At 42.3% G+C, this 16,854-nt stretch overlaps 1 protein-coding gene across 1 annotated transcript in view; it reads left to right on the top strand.

Annotated features, from left to right (window-relative positions):
- Nucleotides 1-16,854, top strand: part of SNX30 (sorting nexin family member 30) — a 67,308-nt gene that overhangs the window by 43,940 nt on the left and 6,514 nt on the right. The window contains exons 5-8 of the mRNA XM_090038863.1: nucleotides 1,721-1,916; nucleotides 2,912-3,111; nucleotides 7,921-8,007; nucleotides 16,485-16,637. Coding sequence (XP_089894989.1) covers nucleotides 1,721-1,916; nucleotides 2,912-3,111; nucleotides 7,921-8,007; nucleotides 16,485-16,637 — 636 coding nt within the window. The remainder of the gene's footprint in view (nucleotides 1-1,720; nucleotides 1,917-2,911; nucleotides 3,112-7,920; nucleotides 8,008-16,484; nucleotides 16,638-16,854) is intronic.

Consider the following 16,854-nt stretch of genomic DNA (forward strand, 5'->3'; position numbering starts at 1 on the left):
ACTTCTTAGTTTGTATTTCCCTGAAAGCCCAGCTTCAAAACTCTTTGAAATATTTGAAACACTTTAAGTGCTCTTGTTTCACTTCAAAGCTTTGCATTTTGTTTCGGTTTAGAGGTTGAAACACCTTCAAAACAAAATGTCTGTCGAAATTTGGCACAGCCCTAGGAGCAATCTTCAGCATGAAGGGCAAAATGACTTTTTTTCTTGGCAACATTTGTTAAGATCTGTCTCTTCCACAGTTGCAGTACAGGCCTGTATTACTATAAGTAATGCATTTTGAAAGGTGTGGGGTTCTAAAGTTTTATAGCTATGACTTGTGAGAATCGGCATCATAGAAAATGAGGTTAGGAAGGGACCTCAGGAGGTCATCTAGTTCAACTCCCTGCTCAAAGCAGGATTATCCGCAATTGGATTATTCCAGCCAAGGTTTTGTCAAGCTAGGCCTTAATCTCAGAGTACAGGGATTCCACCACCTTTCTAGATAACCTGTTTCACCACTGTCCTAGTAAAAGTTGTTCCTGATATCTAACTTAGAAAAAAACTAAGGTTACTTTATGGTCTTGGTTTGTAGAGGTCAGGAAGTAGTTTTTTGCCCCTTTTTGTATATGCATCAGTCTAGTAGATGAAAGCTTCAGAGCAAAGTTTAAGCATGAAATACTGACCTCTGCTGGAAGGACTGCAATACATTGCATCAATAAAAGAGAAAATAATCGTGGCTTAAATCCAAGCATCTTCCTCCTAGAAAAGGGATGCACAGTCCTTGGTGCATGTTCATAGAATACTACAAGCAGTTTAATTCCAGACCCATATAATGAGACTCCTTGCAACAAAAACAACTTTATTTCTCTTGTCCTGGGCCCCCTAGCAACATGGCCTACTTGGGTGGGAATTGTATTAACACGGTGCATGTTGAAATATTATCCTATCCAACCCTCTTCTCCATTGGAAGGGGAGGAGGGCAGTCATAATTGACTAACTTGGTTCATTGCATTTGGAGATCACTTGAGCTTTTGGTCATGTTCTGGTTCCGTGCACCCACATTCTTCGTGGCCCACAGGAGCCCAGTTCTGGCTGTATATTACTGGTGCAGGGACTGCGAGGTTTGTTTGGTTTTTTTGTTGTTGTTTTTCTGCAAAGCCCTTGGAATAAACTGAACCTGCTGACTTGGCTTCCCCAATATTAGTTTAAAATGTACTATATGACCTGAGTTTTTTTCCATGTGATCAGTGCCACCACACTTGGATTAGGCTGGCATTTGCCTTCTGTGTGAGTAGGAAAGTACTTCTATCAGTCATGTGTAAGATATCCCTCTGTCTACAGATACTCCTGAAGTAGTGCCTATCAGGATAAAGTTTATATGAAAAATGCATATGATCCTGGAATTGATAACTCATGACCCAGCATCTTCCTTTGTAAATGCTTGCTTTCATCACCTGTGCTTTTAACTGAAGTGCAGACTACTTAGACCAATGGTCAACAAAGCTTCTAGTAGTGGGCTGGAATGGCTCAGCTAGTGACCAACATGGGTTGGTGCTAGGCCTGGTCTCTGCTTCTTGCTGCCACCTAGCTGCATTGTGACATGAGCAAAGCCCTTGCTGCTGAAGCCATAGTCAGGATAGATCCAGTGGCTCTGGGTTATACCCTGATTTAGACTAGTTATGGTATTTTGCTTTTCCTGCCTGCAAACTGTTTTAAAAATACTGTATTTTGTCATTACCAGGATCTTAATGCCTACAAAAAGCAAGGAATGGCATTGCTCTCCAAGATGGGAGAGTCAGTCAAATATGTCACAGGAGGTTATAAACTAAGAAGTCGACCACTGGAGTTTGCAGCCATGGGAGAATATCTAGATATATTTGCTCTAAAGCTTGGAACGATTGACCGAATAGCACAGCGGATTATCAAGGAGCAGTTGGGTAAGAACTTCCTTTGGGCAAGTAACTTGGCAGCGATCTTTTTTTTCCTGCTGACAGTAGTACTGCCTCTTTCGCTATTAAAGAAATAAATAAAAAATGGACACTACAGAGTCTGAAGGCTAGCATTTCACTTGAATGGTTGTGCTGTGTACACTCCTGTAAATACATTATTTTGTTTAAAACTTGAGTTACCTTGACTTAGTGTGTGGTAGGCTTTTGTTTTTTTGTAACTGAGTTCTGGCAAACCAAACATTTACTCCATTTTATGCTTATTTTTGAGGCTACAGTAGTGTTAAACTTAATCTCTGGCTAATGTGTACACTTTTTAATCCTGAGTTGAGCATCTCACGATAGGTGTTTGCCACCCAAGTCTTCTAAAAGCCAGTCTCAAGCCTGCAAGACTGCAGCATAAGGAATTGGCTTCTGGTCTGGTCAAAAAGCCCTAACTTGACCCTTTTTAAGTATCCCTTAACTTTTTTTTTCTCTATAGGAAAGTTTTGGTGTGTGGTTTTTGTTTTTTTTTTTTAATCTTAACTTCTATATAGGTTGCATGTAGAAATTCATCTTTCCTAATGAGGGAACAGCAAGGCAGGGAGGAATTCTGGGCCTTGCACTCAATGATAGTACCAGTGAATTCTATGGCTTTTTTGGAGTTGACTCTTGGCATGTGTACATACTTTCCTCCAACAAGAGATGCTGTTAATACAACACAAGCCAATGACGCGTTACCAGGTTTAGATTTAAAAAAAAAAAGGGGGGGGTGCAGTAAACTGTGACAACTATTTAATGTTGATCTACAAAGAAGCCTTCACTCTTCATAAAGTATGCCGTTAAGTTCTGACTTGACACACACCCTAATTGGTAAATGTCAATGTGCATAAATTGATTCGGTTCTGCCAAAAGGTTGGACTACAGTAATCTTCTTAAACCAAAGTACCTGTAAAAATAACTTGCTATGCTTTTTTCCCCCCCGCCCCATGTCTGCCTTTTCCCAGAATACTTGGTGGAACTAAGAGAGTATGGACCAGTTTACTCAACCTGGGGTGGGTTGGAGGTAGAGCTAGGAGAACCCTTGGAAGGTGTGTCTGCCTGCGTCGGCAATTGCTGTACAGCACTTGAGGAACTAAGTGAAGACATGACGGAGGACTTCCTGCCTGTACTCCGGGAGTACATCTTGTACTCGGAGTCCATGAAGGTAAGCAGCCATGTAACTATCCTGGTTTTCTATATTTTTTTTTTTTTTTTTTTTGTGTGCACCCATGGAACAAGCATTCCTGAATAGACCCTATCACTCGCTGGGTATAGGTTTTCCATCTGGAAGTAATTCATTGCAGGAAAGAGGATCAGTTGCTATCTCTTCCCCCTCCCCCACTGCCAAATATCGAAAGTATTAAACTTCTACAGAAGCTTACACGTTGCAGTTTTTGCAACAACCTCAATGTTGGTAGACTTCCACTAGTGAACAAGGGCACATATATCCTGTTGTACCTGGGTTCATTGGAAAATACTGCCTCTAAGGCATGTAAATGTTTTTTGCATGAGAGCTACAGTCAACTTGGAGATCTGTCAAGGCCCTGAAGAAATTGAAACTTCCACATGCAAAAAGAGCTTGACCTGACAGACATGTCTGTGGTGCTATTTCTGCATGACGGTGCTCACTTGCACACTGCAGAACTTTTATCATTTGGATGGACTGTGCTGCTCCATCCTCTATGCAGCCCAGAAGATGAAGGTAACACTTTTAGGATGCCAGCAATGTGATGGAGACTACATAATAGTTATTGGAGGAGTACTTGTTTTACTACATGGTTATGTTGGGATACATGCCTTATTTACCAGTAGAAAAAGCCTTAGTAAGGGGCTTGTGTTACTGGGGTGGGGTGGGGTGGGGTGGAATAGCTATATTGTCAGTGATGTACACCCTGTGTGCTAATTTTAATATTAGATTAATTATTATTGGGATGACTTGGGGGGGCGGGGGGGAGAGCAGCATTACTTTGGACCGCCCCCCCAGGAACTTGAGGCTTTTTATACAGAATCAGACCACTGTAGCTGTGTACATAACTAGTGTCATGGTTCCTTTCAGACTGAACAGGGGGTGTGTAATAGACCTCAGTCTAACATTGTTCTTGTGCATTAGCACACTGGTAGGTCTTTTTTTCCAACACGCTGAGCATTGTTAGCTAAACCAGAGATTGGGCTCAATTCTTATTCAACACTACGTGGAAGATGGATTTATCGGATGCTACAATAATGCTACTTAAAATCTTATGAATGTGAAGTCACTCAAATCTGCCTCCTGTAGTTGTCCAGCACCTAACTTTCCATTAATCAAAGGTTACTCTTTCAATTCTAACCTTTTCAGCAGTGATGGTTAGTGACCTAACTATGCTGTTCCTTTCATAAACAGCACATCAAATGTTCCTCAACATGCCACTTTCTATGCTAAGGTTTTGGTCACTCCCCTGAAATTTACCTGACAATTGCTGTCCAAAAACATGTATGCATGGTCTGAAATTGCCTTTTTAATAGGAGTATCTTTGCAGCCCATTCACTATGTAGGGCAGATTTATAGACACTTACTGCTCTTATACATGCCTATAAAAACAAACAAAACAACTTAAGGTATTGACATTTAGGGTCTCGGTTGCTTTTGAAATTTAGATTTTGCTTGGGAATAATGCTAAATATCTGCATTACAAGTAGCTGCTTCCTCTATTTAAGAATTGAGGCACTTGGGGCATTTTGTTTAACAAAGTAAGTTTTTAAACATTAACCAGGTTAATTGCATTTTAAAGCTGATATTGAGCCAACCAGAGTGATTTAGCATGGGTTTTGGGTGATCTGTGGCATGAGAATGTTCACAGCTTTACAGAATGTAAGCCTCTGTGTACATGCTCAGCATTTTATACTTTAAAAAAAACAAGCAAACAAACCTGAAGTATCAACAAAAACCAGTTCTGCTTGGAGCACCTCAGGAAAGTCCCCAACAAGGTAATAGTATGTGCTCTTTTTTTTAAAGTTACTCAAGAAATGGCACCTGAAATACCTACTTCCTCAGCTCTCTGTCCCTTTTTTGTGTGTGTGTAAAGATCTTGTACTCCTTTTGGTGTCTTGTCTTCCTGATTTTTTTTTTTTTTGGACTGGATTTTACGTGTTTAAAATATGATACTTGCATACAGGCTTTCCTTTTAAGTGGTCTGTCAAATAGTTTAGGCAGAAGCTGGTTGCACTAGAACTGTGCTTCCTCAAATAGTGAGGTGAAGGTCTCTTTCTCAATTTTACAAAATCCAAGGAAGTACACTTCTTTCACTTGAGCACTCTGTCCCAGAGAACCTGGCTTAATTTAGGTTTACTTTATGGACTTCAATATACAGGTAGCAGTTGCTGGCTCCAAATCGGTTTTGCTTGTTTAACCTTACTGTGCTTTGCTTATGCCTAAGCAGGCTGTGGCATGTGTTCTCCATACTAAGGTATTTTAATGAAAGTTAGCAAGGAAAGCCAGTGATTGGGGAAACCAGCAATTAGCGGTGGTGTGTTTCGTTTGCTTGTCTTTTAGGGGGCAATTCCTCAAATGTAACTTTGTTTGCACTGTGCATAGTATTTTCCCCAGGACTTCACTTAAACCGCACTTGTTTTGTTCCCAGGTTTCTGCAGGTAGGGAGGATAAGTGTTTTGCCAGGGCAAAACAGATGGGCTGATGGGATCGTAAGAACAGCAGTAGCCTGGATCTATAGTGATACATGCCCTCTAACTGGGTACAACTAATGCAACTGAATAAACTCCTGTGTGATTTGAACCAGAGTAAACTAATTCCAGTATCTGACTGGACTATCCAATTGTGCTGTAAATTGGTCTTCATGGGCTGAATTGCCGCATACATGTAGATGGTGATGCTTACTGTGCAGTAGATTAAATTTACTACTCAGTAAAAGTGCACGTGTAGAGGTGCCCACTAAGTTTTTAAAGCATTCGGCATTTTGCATAAAGCTCTTCTGTTTATAAGAAGCAAAACTCTAACTGTAGAAGAGTACTGCAGGCTTCTGAAGTTTTTAGTCTGCAGTGTGCTTGCCTGACTTTCAGAGTTGTGAGGGGAGGGAGCTGGCAGAGATCAGTGCTTAGACCTACCCTTTTTAGTTCACAGGATCTGGAGGGCATGAAGAGCTGTGGTAGAGTAGGGAGTAAGGATGGAGCCAGCTGTTTAAAGATGACTCTCTCTCTTTAAGCAGTGCAAGGGATCTTTTAAGTTTCAGCAAAAAACTAAAGGTGGGCATAAGAAGGCTAGAGTTCTGGCTGCACAGTGGCTAGTTTTAGTGGGGTTGGGGTAGGAAAGAGAGAATAATGTGGCATGGGATGTCTGAAGATGAACTGACTCGGCTGTTGTCACAGAATACTTGTTGTCCACACACGACACGGACATGGTTTACTGTGAACTAGTTCAAAATAGTACTTGACCTTTTTTTTTCCCCAGGCACTTATGAAACCTTCCAGGTAGCTTTTTTTAAAACCAGTTTAACTGCCTGTCAGTACTTTCACAATACTGTATACAGTTGGTGCATAGGGGGCAGGAACAGGGAAATCTATGAAATCTTTCTTTCATTCCATGGAACTAGATGAGAGCAAGGCTTCTAAAGTGAGGCTGTTGCTTATTTGGTAGATGTTCTGTGCCAATGCAATTATCTAGCCTCCTCTTAAAGACCCCCAGGGTAGGAGCCAGCCAATCACCTTGTTGGGGTTGTTTGACCCCAGTACTCTTTTTTCCTGCCGTGGCAAGGGGTTGGACTTGATGATCTGCTTGGGTCCCTTCTGACCCTACTAACTATGAAACTGAAAGCTGAGGCCAAAATAATTAGGTTAGCTTCTCAGTGATTTCACCTGACCCAGTTGCTTGGCCCTCTGCATTGCAGGATATGTGACTTTATAAAAGCAGGGCCAGTAGGGCATGAGGCTTGCTTTTCAAAGGAATAAGCAAGGAGCTTATCCTCTAGATAAGAAATCTCCCAGAACTTATTTTTCCTCTCCATGCAAAGTATGCACTTTAATGCCCATGTTTAGCAACTGTCTTGGCATACAATTGCTAATACTAATGTAGTAATATAGTAAGCAAAAAAACCCAAAACAAACAAACCCCCAACTAATGTGTTTTTATAGGTGTGTCCTAAGCTCCCATCTATACCTGCAAAGCTGTCATATATCATGCTGTAGCTTCTTGCATGTAAATCTGTGACTGGACATCCAGTGTTTAATAGGACTGTGGTTGGGTGATCCTGGGGCTTTTTTACATATGACATAAGACTAGTGGTCTTGTCTTTTATTTCTCCCAGGTCAGTTAACGATCCCAAGTAGCTTAGCCAAGTCGTCATAAAGTGTGTGCAGTTTGTTTTGGGTTTCTTTTGCGTTCATTTTTTCCTTCCACAAAAATGCGCACTCTTTTTTGCCATTGTTGGACAAAACTTTCATGCCCCCACCTTTACATTCTAACAACAAAGTAAAACATGACCTTTTAGGTCACTCCTTCAAGTCATGAAACTATTGTCACCTGGCCAGCAGAAGCTCATAGTTTCAGGAAGAAGATTGCTTGCCAACTGTGTATAACTTTGTTTCTCTTATTGCCTAGTGGTTTTTTTTCTATTTTATAGATTGAATTCTCACTTAACCTTTCTTTTCCAGTTCAGTTTTTGCAGGTGATTCGACAGATGAATAGAGAAGTTAGTTTTCAGTGCAACCTTTGCCAAGATACTTAATTGCAAGACTTAGTCTTGGCTTTTCAGCGTCACTTCTACTGATCACAAATCTTAGTTTGCACCTGCTTCCAAGCTAAATGGTTCAGCCTAGAGTCTCTGTTGCAATACCTACAAAATAAAACCAAAATCTGCTGTTCACTGCTGACCTCTGACTCAAGTGACATGTCAACTTATATCCAGCCTGAGGTCTCTAGCAGGGTGGGGCAGTAAGGAGAGTTACCCTCATCTGCTTTCAACCTTTGTGCTTTTTCTTTCTCTAGAATGTGTTGAAGAAGAGAGACCAAGTTCAAGCAGAGTATGAAGCAAAATTGGAAGCTATGGCCTTGAAAAAAGAAGACCGTCCAAAGGTTAGCATTTGAAAAAACTTCAGTAAAAACCAAACCTGTGGCACTTTTGTGTCAGTCTTGGCTGAGAACTTGCTTAAGAAACATAGCGAACAAAAGCGATTTGCCACTTCTTACCTGGAACAGTGTCTCTTCATTTTATAAGCTGGCCTCAATGAGAACAAACAGTGATGATGGGTGGATATTTTCAGTGGAGAAAAAGCTAATGGGCTAAGCATGTGGAGGGAGATGAGGTGGTGGTGAAATCTACTTGTACCTGTAGTTACATCACTACAGCAAAGAAATCTTTGGATAGGCCCTGTGGGGGAACACTACTAGTCTGTCATGCTGCAAACATGATCTGAAACCCACTGAAGTATAAGTGAAAAGACTCCACTATACTTTGGGTCAAGCATTTTTTAAAGAATAATTGTTCCTTTGCATGCTAGTGAGGAAACTTCTTCTTTTTTATCACTTGTGGGATGTAAGAAAGTGTACTCATCAACCTGCAAAAATTGATAAGCATTCCCCTGCCCCCTGCCCTATGACCTTAGTGCTGTTACAACTTCCTTTTAAACTTTTTTATTTTATTTTATTTTATTTTTTTTGCTTTTAGCAAAGAATTCTCTGGTCCTCTGTTAACCTGTCTACAGTAATTAAGTATCCAGGAAATTTCCTCACTTCAGCCACTAGAGGGTATTACAGGATTTGCATTTTGGCATCTGGGTAACAATGTTGGTATTGATAGTAAAGCCTATGCTGTGCATGTCTTTCAGCTTTCGTTTTCTGAAAGGTATACCCATCACCATGCTCTTTGAGCAGCTCCTTTTTTCCTGTGCCTTCTGGTTTCACTAAATACAATAGTGTCTTTTTTTTCTTTTTCTTTAATCAAATCGTGCAAGTTCCTTGGCTATGAGTGCTGTTCTCTGCTTCTGTTGGTCACTTTGGTTGTCCACCCAGGATTTGGATGCTTCAGTTAAAACCTTCATTACAGGATGTGGTTTTCCGTAGTTGTTTCTCCTCTTCCTCCAGAGGCGAGCAGAATGGATCCTAAATAGGCCTGCTTAGTTGTGATTTGCAGCTGCTAAATTCTATACTTATCTTCGGTTCCAAGTGCAAAACTGCCATCATGCAATCATTGCTGCTATATGTAGATCCATGACTAGTGATTTACCTAAAGCCACAAGCACCTGACCCTGCCACCACTCGCCCATCACCATAGGACTCACTATTAAAGGAAGACACGTGCACATGTAGTCTTTAACATGGGGATGCCATTGTGCATCAGCAACCACACAATACTTTGCAGGAAGGAAACTTTAACCTGATGGCAAGGAGAATCCAGACAACTGAAGGCTTCTATTCTGCTGCAGCCTTCCTCTGCCTTTGCAGCCATTGTGAAGTATTTTCTTCATCAGTCTGCTCCACTGTTGCAGATTTCTTATTTTTGGATCATTAGGAGTTCTTGACCTTGATGCCCTGGTTAACCCTACTAGGAATATAAAACTCCAGAAAGCATCATTCTCAAAGTTATTTTGTAGAACACAAGTCCCTCTTCCACATCAATTGATTCTTGAGAGGTCATCCAGTTCTAGAAGTGATGCAAACAGTGGCAGGAAAAAAAATACATAAACCATTGCAGAGACTAAGCTTTTTCTTTTCTTTTCTTTTTTTAAGAAGAAACTTCCATTAGTGGTGGTAATATGGCTAAAACCTAAAATATGAAGAATTCTGACTGCTCACATTCACCTAGATATAGTCTACAACTGTTTAACAAACTCTTATCACATTTTGGTATCACAGGGGTGGAAACCATGTGCACAACTCTGCTAGAAATTAATTTTAAATCTTTAGCTGGTTCAGTCACTCACTTTGCAGGCTTAATAAGAATTTATAAAGGTAAGAATAGTTACCTGAAACAAGATTTGAAGGAAAAAGAGCAACTAATCTACACTGTCTTGTTTCAACAACAGGGAGAAATTTTTAAGGCATTTATTTGAATGGCCTCCTGCTGGGCATGTCAGCCTTCCATCTGACTTCCAGTGGAACTAAGCACCTTCCTTCCAATGACTTCAATAGATGCTGTTTCCTATTTCAATGCTTCCAGTAGAAAAGCCCAATTCCCTCCCCATGTTGAGATGAAAACTAGGCACCACTGAATGAATAACAACAATTTCGTTGGTGATCCAGTTCCTATAGACTTTCAAGGTGGATTAGTGCTCCATAGTCATCCCACCTGACGCTCAATAAGTCGTAGATCCTCTTAAAGGCTTGTTTCCAGATCTGGATTTAGTAGAGTGTATGTAGCTCAGCAAACCCCAGTGGTCTGTATATTGTAACACTAGATTTGTAATGGACATTCTCAACCTGCGGTCTGTATTGCCCCCTTTGGGGGTAATGCAGTACCCAGAACTTCACTGAAATCGTTCTTGTTCTTAAACTAAAAACAAAACAGCCCTTTTGTGGATTCGGAGATCCTCAAATGTGAACAGAACTTGTGGAGCCTTAAATCTTAAGCAGAGCAAACTATCCCATTAACAGTGAAGGCCCTGTTGATTTCTGTGGCAGTGGAATTTTGACAACATGCCACTGAATTGACCATCAGCCAAGACCCTACCAGTGGGGGTGAATTGCACCTGGATTTAATGTTTTTTAAGCCTAGCTTGCATATCTCTACATGACTCCTCCCAAGACTAGTGTAAATACTCTCTCACATGGGTATATGGCCCCCATGTCCTGCTGGGTCCTTTCTCCTCTGTGGAGGTGTTAGATGTCATTTTTTGTATGCTTCCTGCAACACTGGGGCTTAGTAGGAGGTGGGGGCCTTCAGTTCTTTCTATGTTCCCTCTTCTGTGGATCTTCCAGGAAAGTCTAGACCCACCTGTTATTACTGTCGTCTCCCCTCCCCAGTCCCCTAGGATTCAGCAAAATGTCTGGTACTATAGTGTTTCTGGCATTGCTGCGTTGATACCTTTCTGGTCAGTAAAATATTGAAGAACTAGAGCTCTAAAGGTTAGCATGACTTCTCAAATATGGAAAATATAGTGGCTAACAATGCATTCCTGATGGAGTACTGACGACATCATCTGAAGAATAATCATCAATTGCTCTTGCCACAGAAACCCACTGAATTATCCAAGTAGAAACAGGGGCTCACAGATTGGAAGCCCCTGTTTAGACAGCAATGCTGTGAATATGAGAGCCCCTTTTTAAGCTTCAGAATTCCTATTACTGAACAGAGGCAGTGGAAAACTTTTTGCTTTATTAAAGGAACTTTGGGCATTTTATAGACATGCTCCAGGAGGCAGGGGGGTTGCCTCAATTAGCATGCCTCGCTAATTAAAAGCACCCAAGCATCAAGCATATCTGCATTCCCGCACTGAAAAATGGCAGTGGGGTGTTTTGAACTAAAACTCACTGAACAAACTTTAACATGCCCTGACTCCTCCATTTTTCAGTACGGGGATGCTGATGCATATGACACTGGAGGCTGGAGTGTGTTAATGGAGGCTGCTAAAGTGCAGAAATTAAGTCTGTTCTGACACACTGGATTTATAGTGCACTGGGCTAGCCTTGCTGCATGTCTGTAGGAACTCTTTGTGCATTGTTTATGTACTAGTGGGATCTGCTGGATCTTCCCTCCCAGGAATGCAGTCAGCCAGCACTCCCTGATGTCTCTGCATGTGTTTGAGTAGCTGTTTAGTAGAACCACCATTTTGCAAAATGACTTGTTGAAACTGCAAATGTGTTTTGCCCATCTCTCTAATTTTTTGCCGTGTGTGTGTGGGGGGGGGGTGTTTGTTTTTTATGAAGGATCATTTGAGGCCTTCATCTTCCTGTCACAAAGATGATGGCGGGGGAAGAAATTGTTAAAGGTTTCAGCAGTGGGTTCACACAGCTGGCTTAAATTGGTATCACTTTGCTGGTGGTAGTGGCAGTGCTGTGATGGGCTTTTTTTTTTTTTTTTTGGTGGCGAGCAAACTGTATTTTAGGTCTAGCAAATGCAGTCTGAACCCCCCCATCTTTTTAAACACCTTACTGAATATGCTGAAAGCGTTGGCACTGAAGAGAGCTAATAGGGCAGGATAAAATGAAGCAGAAAGACCTGAGAACCTGGCAAAGATAACTAAGCATGTGCATGGGACCTGTTTACGTGATGGAATGGGCATTGTATCGAGGACTACTCTTTCAAGTGTTGCATGCCTCTTTCATTTGGTTTTGAATATCTTGGCTGAGCTTAAAGTTGAGATCCTCCTTTATTGACATGGTTCTGCCCATTCACATCAGTCCTATGGCTTCGTCTGAAGTCTGCACTAAGCCAGAAATGTATATATTTTTGAAGTGTGCTGTGCATGAGGGACTTACTCAAACAGGTGACGAAATGTTACTACTACTTCTGTGAGATTTAGCAAATATTGTTCTCCCCTTCTCTCCATCTTCCCCATTTAAGGAGGGAGTGGTGGGGGTAGAGGTGCTGATACAGAGGCTGTTAGTTGCCCAAGCCAGAGAGGCAGCTTGGCTGTTAGAGCAGAGACTGGAACTTCTGCAGCCTAAAGTGGAAGGCTTCCTAAAGGGGTTATAAACAGAAGATGGCCATTTTTTTTTTAAATGGGGAAACTCCCCTAATAGTACTCATATCTCTGGCTGCACAGACAAAAGTGGCATGGGACCAGTCCATGTCCCAGGGTCCAACCCCACATTGCCATACTTAGCTCCCTGCTTGGCCCTGTCTGTGCAGTCAGACCTGCAGGGCTCCCCTGGTTCTGGAAACCTGACAGCAGAGCAATGAAAGTTAGCTGCCACTACTTCCCACTGCAGAATTCAGGCCCATGGGGAGGCCTGACACCCCTCTACTCCTCCTCCTCTCCACACCCCTCCTCCCCCCATCTACTACTCTTTTTTGCCTTTTTAAAATATGCCAGGAAGTCATTCTGCTTATCGCCATTCTGCACTAGTGATTGATTTGGCAGTAGTGTGGGTTAAACATTCCAGACTGGCAAATGAGTTTCTTTTATCAAATATTTAAAGAGCTCTGCAAAGAACTTGAGCTTGGAACAGGAGCTGAAGTAAAGTTTTTGTGTTTTTTTTTTTTTTTTTCCCCCTAGACTTCCCCTACACAGATGACTTTGCATTTTGGTTTAACTAGTTTTTTTCCTCAAATCTGTAGTAGTGAAACCAGTAGAAATTGAGGACTAAAGAATACAAATACCTAGTTGAGTCTGGTAAAAGGGATGGAACGTAACTAAAGCTAGCCATTCTCTAAACCCAAGATGAGCATAAGGGGTGGGGGTTTCTTTTGGGGTGTTTTTTAACAAGTTGAACTAAACTGGCCTAAAATGCCATCTCAAGGTACAAGTCTATAAATGGGGTTGTAGGTGACTAGTAGTGACAAATATAGCATGAGTGAGAATTCATCTGCAAGTCGCACCAAACTTTAACAGTAGAACTCTGCTAATGATTTTCCAGAGACTCTTTGTATAATCCTTTCCTTTTCTTAGAACTCCCCCTTTTTTGATTTGGAAGGAGCATGATTCCCCTACTTGGAGTAATATATTCCTGTATCACCTAGTGATGCTACAGAGATGCAACAGCAAGGCAACTTTATTTGGAAGTTGATTTTTAATGATGGTACTTTTTTTCCTCCTTGCCAGATGTTCTAGCTTAAACTTGTCAGCCAGTGGTTTGGTATCCCTGAATAGACCATTCATGTCACCAGTATTTTTTTTAGTTAAGGCTGCTGGGGCTTTTTTTGTGCCTGTGTGGAAGGTTCAAACCTACTACTCCCACTGAAGTGAATGGTAAGCTTATTTCCCTAATAACCTTGCTGTTAGTTCCCACCACCAGACTGGAACAAATGATAAATTCAGCAGAAGGAAAAATAGTGACCTGAGCAGGGGTGGATTTAGGTAAATTCTGAAACAAAATTATGGGGGTGAAGGTGTTTTTTTGTTTTTTGTTTACCTGGCAAATGACAAAACAATGTTACATTTTTTTTAAAAATATATTTTTGGTTGAAACAACTTGATGAATTTATGGGGAGCTCTCCAGTCATTTTGGTCAACCCAAATCTGAATTTTTATTTATTTATTTGGTAAATTAAACATTTGACCAAAACTTTTCCAAATATGAGTCATGTTTCTGTCTTTGTCTTGGGGGTGCTTTCTATGGTGCACTTGGTGTATTTACAGTATAGAATGTCACTCCTTGAGTCAGTGTGGATCACAGTAATCCTAGTATTGTATTTATCTGGAATGCTATGATTTGTAGGCCTGTGTGAGTAGGGAGCTATTCGATCCAGCCACTTTGGATGCCGGGGATCCGATCTGGAGCTCCAGACCAGGTTTCCGCTTTGATCCAGCTGTAGCGGCTCCGAAGCTTCAGCGCCAACTCGGAGATCTGGCCATAGGCTATAATGGGAAGCCAATGACGTATCTATAACTTTGTTTTTTGTCTGCTTTGGATGAAACTTGCAGAGACAGTACCTCTGCTGAAATCATGAAGCCTGCCAAGTTTCAAGAAGATCGGTGCAGGGTTTTGGGGGGAACTGCAGGTGGTGTTGCAGGAAAAAATAGGAGCAGGATGGCTAAGGGGAGTACCCAGGTAGAGGCACTGGTGCCTTCCTCACCCTCTCCTACTTACAATACTGGTCTGTGGGCCAGATGCAAATCTTACTGAAATTGCTTGGCAGGCTGGATCTGGCCCAAGGGTTGCCAGCATCTAACTGCATTCTGGAGAGCTTTGTACTCAACTGGCCCATATACTATAGATCTGGGCTTTTTTTAAGTGAGTAGGGAATATTAAAAATGAAGGCAGTTCCCCAATTCTGTTGGGGTTCATTGGTCCACATAGGAATCCTACATCTGGGCTCTTTATTTAGAAATACAGTCCGTATGTGGAACTTTCATGTACTAGACTTCAATCCTTAACTATTACTGGGAAGTAAGATGGAAAGAAGACCTTTTCATAAAAAAACAAAGCTCATTTTCTGTTTAGTCGCATTCCCCAAGAACTTGCTTGCTTATTTACCTGCACCGTACCAATGTACAGAGGGCCCATGTATCCAGTTTTGTTGTCACAAGCAGTCTGTGAAGCTTCAATCACTGATTCAGTTCAGTGGCTGAATCTCCAAATCATAGTTTCATAGTTTCTAGGGTCGGAAGGGACCTGAGCAGATCATCTAGTCCGACCCCCTGCTATGGCAGGAAAGAGTACTGGGGTCAAGTGACCCCAGCAAGATGTGCATCTAACCTCCTCTTGAACACCCCCAAGGTAGGAGCCTGCACCACTTCTCTTGGAAGCTGGTTCCAGACCCTAGCCGCCCTGACCGTGAAGTAGCGCCTCCTGATATCTAACCTAACCTACCCTACCCTCTGCCAGCTTGTGACCGTTATTCCTGGTCACTCCTGGTGGTGCTTGGGGGAACAGGGACTCAAATCTGGAGGCCCTTGAACTTCTCCAAATTCAATTCAGAGGTTTCCAATTCAGTCGGAGAGATTTGATGATTCGGACATGGACACAGTTTTAAATGTTGTATTTTTGTGTTGTTTTTTCCTACATATGTCTAGGTGGCTTGTGAACACTGAGATGGTGGGGCAGATGGAGTGTCCCATGGGAGCATGGGGGGGGGGTGGTCCCCAGTGTGCTCTGCAGTGGAGCAGAAGCACTTCCTGTCCACTTCTAGGTCTGCTGCAGAGCACGTGGGAGACCTCACCCCCCAGCTTGGTGACTAGTGTCTCCTGGGTCTGGGGGGGACACCCAGGGTCCCACCTGCAGCTGATTGCCAACCTGGAGGGCAAGGGGGGGAGGTTCCCCTGCACTCCTGTGGGATACTCCATCCACCCCACCATCGCAGCGTTCACGAGCCGCAGCTCCTACCTCAAGGGATGTAGGAAAAACATTGAAAGCTGTGTATGTCTGAATTGCTGATTCTCCTAATCGGCATCAAATCTTCAGATTCGGCCAAATTTGAATTGGGACAGTGATCCAAATCAAAAAATTGAATTGCTGTCCCCTGAATCAGGCTGAAATCAGAATAGAACTATGGTCTGCTTCACACACTCTTACTAAGCAGTAGCTAAAACAAGGGAGTTCCTGTCCCAAAGAGCTTAAAACCCTCCTTCCTGCTCCCGCCCTCCCCCCACCAAAAAAAAAACAAAAAACCACCCCCTACCAACAAGATGAAAGGAAACTTATGTTTCTTTGCACGAATGGAAGAGAGAAGATCCTACCCTACCTACCTAAGTGGGATTCTGTTTCACCCTGCAAGAGTCCTGTTCCACAATGAAGCAGATTCTGGCTTGGCACCTCATCCTGTTTCATCCTCTTATTCAGCCTCTCCTGGAGCCACTCAGTTACAGCTCCTGAAAGAAATTATTTCAGGTAAAGAAATGGAAGGACTGAGTTGTGCGGTGGTATGTATGCAAGTTGTACATTCCCAGTGATGGGGAGGATGGAAAACAAGTAACTGTAGCATTGCTGAGAAGTCTGGCTTCTCTTCTCAGGTGCCAACAGATGTGGAAAAATGTCAGGACCGCGTAGAATGCTTCAATGCTGACCTGAAAGCAGACATGGAGAGATGGCAGAACAGCAAACGCCAAGACTTCAGACAGCTGCTTATGGGAATGGCAGACAAAAACATCCAGTACTATGAGAAGGTAACACCCCAAGTTTGTGTAACACTAATAGTTTACTATTGGTAACCTCTGACCTTGAGGTTAGGGGCATGGCTTTGACACTCCAGTGCTGCACTGCAGTGAATGGTATTGGCCCTGGAGGGTTTTTAGCTTCACTTGCAGGAGCAACCCACTTTTGCTGTGGGTCATCCTGGAGCTGCTACCAGTGTTTAGCATTACCGCTGACTGATCTGAGCAT

The sequence above is a fragment of the Crocodylus siamensis genome, chromosome 3, assembly GCF_052110815.1.
Source record: "Crocodylus siamensis isolate JL-2025a chromosome 3, ASM5211081v1, whole genome shotgun sequence".
In the NCBI taxonomy this organism is placed as follows: domain Eukaryota; kingdom Metazoa; phylum Chordata; order Crocodylia; family Crocodylidae; genus Crocodylus; species Crocodylus siamensis.